Here is a 1,729-nt window from a genome sequence, read left to right on the forward strand (position 1 = left end):
GTATTCTAACTAACATTTAATTAAGCTAGCTATGATCAGATTATAACATTATAGGTAGGGGACTTATAGATCATACAAATATATAGGTAATCCAACTTGTGCATTTTACTATATATATGCATATTGTAAATTTTGTAATTATGGTACATATTGATCTTGAAAATGACAATTGCCTTTAGAAGACTATATGCTTGTTGTGACTTGTTTGCATTTGTTGTAATTTTTGACGTGTTTATACAGAAGAAACAAAACAATAGATTATATATACATATACTAAATGAAAATTTTCCTATGTATGTATAATAGAGTATTATCATCATGGTTGATCCACAACAAGATGGAAAAAAAAAATGGGAATTATGAGCAGTGGACCAAGGAAGAGAGTGATACCTTATTAGAACTAATGGTTGATGCCGCCGTTAGGGGATGGCGTGACAATATTGGCATCTTAAGTAAGCAAACAGTGGAAAAAAGAACACTTCATATTCTTAATGCAAAACTTGGGTGTCACAAGACCTACAAAAACTACCAAAGCAAGGTTAGATGGTTTAAAGGTCGATGGAACTCTTACTCTACCCTTATGCGTTTTAGCTCTGGTTTTGTATTTGATTCAACTACAAAGAGGTTTACTGCTTCTAATGAAGTATGGGAGGAATACCTTAAGGTAAGCTGCTTCCTAAATACTATATAAGATTACTTTATTCTCATAAATAAACCTACTTTGAAGATTAATGTGATAACAATTTTAAAACTTTTGTTTTTGTTTTCCTAGGCTCACCCTAAGAACACCGACTTGCGCTATGGGACATTTGATGATTATGAGGACTTGGAAATTGCTATTGGGAATGGTGTAGCAGTTGGGAAAAACTCAGTCGGGTTGGGTAGTGTTACTAATGCAAGAACATTAGGTGTTGGTGAAGGTAGAGAGGCATGCATAGAAGACTTTGATTATGATATAGATTGTGAAGCATTTGTTGGATCAAATCAAAATAATAAATCAACTCATCCAACATCACCCCTCCAATCCCATGAAATTTTGGAGGTTCCGAGGTGAGGAACAACCCAAAATAAAAGAAGTAGAACTGAGTATGAAGGAAATTCTAACTCAATTGGGGGCACCCCTCAAAGTGGCGTTATGGAGAAGCTTGATAAACTTTGCTATGGTTTTGAAGTAATGATTAACTTACAAGAGAAAAGAGAGCGACAAAGTAAAATTTGGGATGCTATCATGGAGATCCCAAACTTGGATGAAGCTACCGGTTTCAAGACTCTTGAGTTGCTTGATACCAAAACAAAAAAAGATCGATTCTTGAATATGTCTCCTCAACAGCGATCAAAGTGGATATTCCACAAGTTGGGAGGACTATAAATTGTGACTTGCTATGTTATGATGTCTTATGTGATGTTATTATGAATTAGACTACATTTGGTCTTTTAAGTTCTTTTGAATATTTTGCTTTAACTATTATCGGATGACTTTGGTTATTTTGTTATTATTGTGACTTTTGTAGTATTATTCTATTTCTACCTCGTCAAGTTTCGTAATTTTTTTTATGTGATGAATGTCGCTTTATTGATTTAAGATGTTGGTTTATTTGAGATGTTTTGAGTTTACTTTTGTTTGTGATTATTTTTCTGATATAATGTCTATTTATGTCTATTATCATTACATATAGTGATACACTTGTTTTAAATATTGCAGCAAATTGTGTCCTTGTAGAAAAATGAA

At 33.0% G+C, this 1,729-nt stretch overlaps 1 protein-coding gene across 1 annotated transcript; it reads left to right on the plus strand.

Moving 5' to 3' along the window:
* The first annotated feature begins 317 nt into the window (after positions 1–317).
* LOC133723236 (uncharacterized protein At2g29880-like) lies at positions 318–1,369 on the plus strand. Its single transcript, XM_062150054.1, has 3 exons — positions 318–664; positions 773–920; positions 1,173–1,369. Exons 1-3 carry the CDS (start codon positions 338–340, stop codon positions 1,367–1,369), a joined length of 672 nt encoding a protein of 223 aa, XP_062006038.1. The 5' UTR covers positions 318–337.
* Positions 1,370–1,729: the final 360 nt, after the last annotated feature.

Source organism: Rosa rugosa, chromosome 7, assembly GCF_958449725.1.
Source record: "Rosa rugosa chromosome 7, drRosRugo1.1, whole genome shotgun sequence".
In the NCBI taxonomy this organism is placed as follows: Eukaryota; Viridiplantae; Streptophyta; class Magnoliopsida; order Rosales; family Rosaceae; genus Rosa; species Rosa rugosa.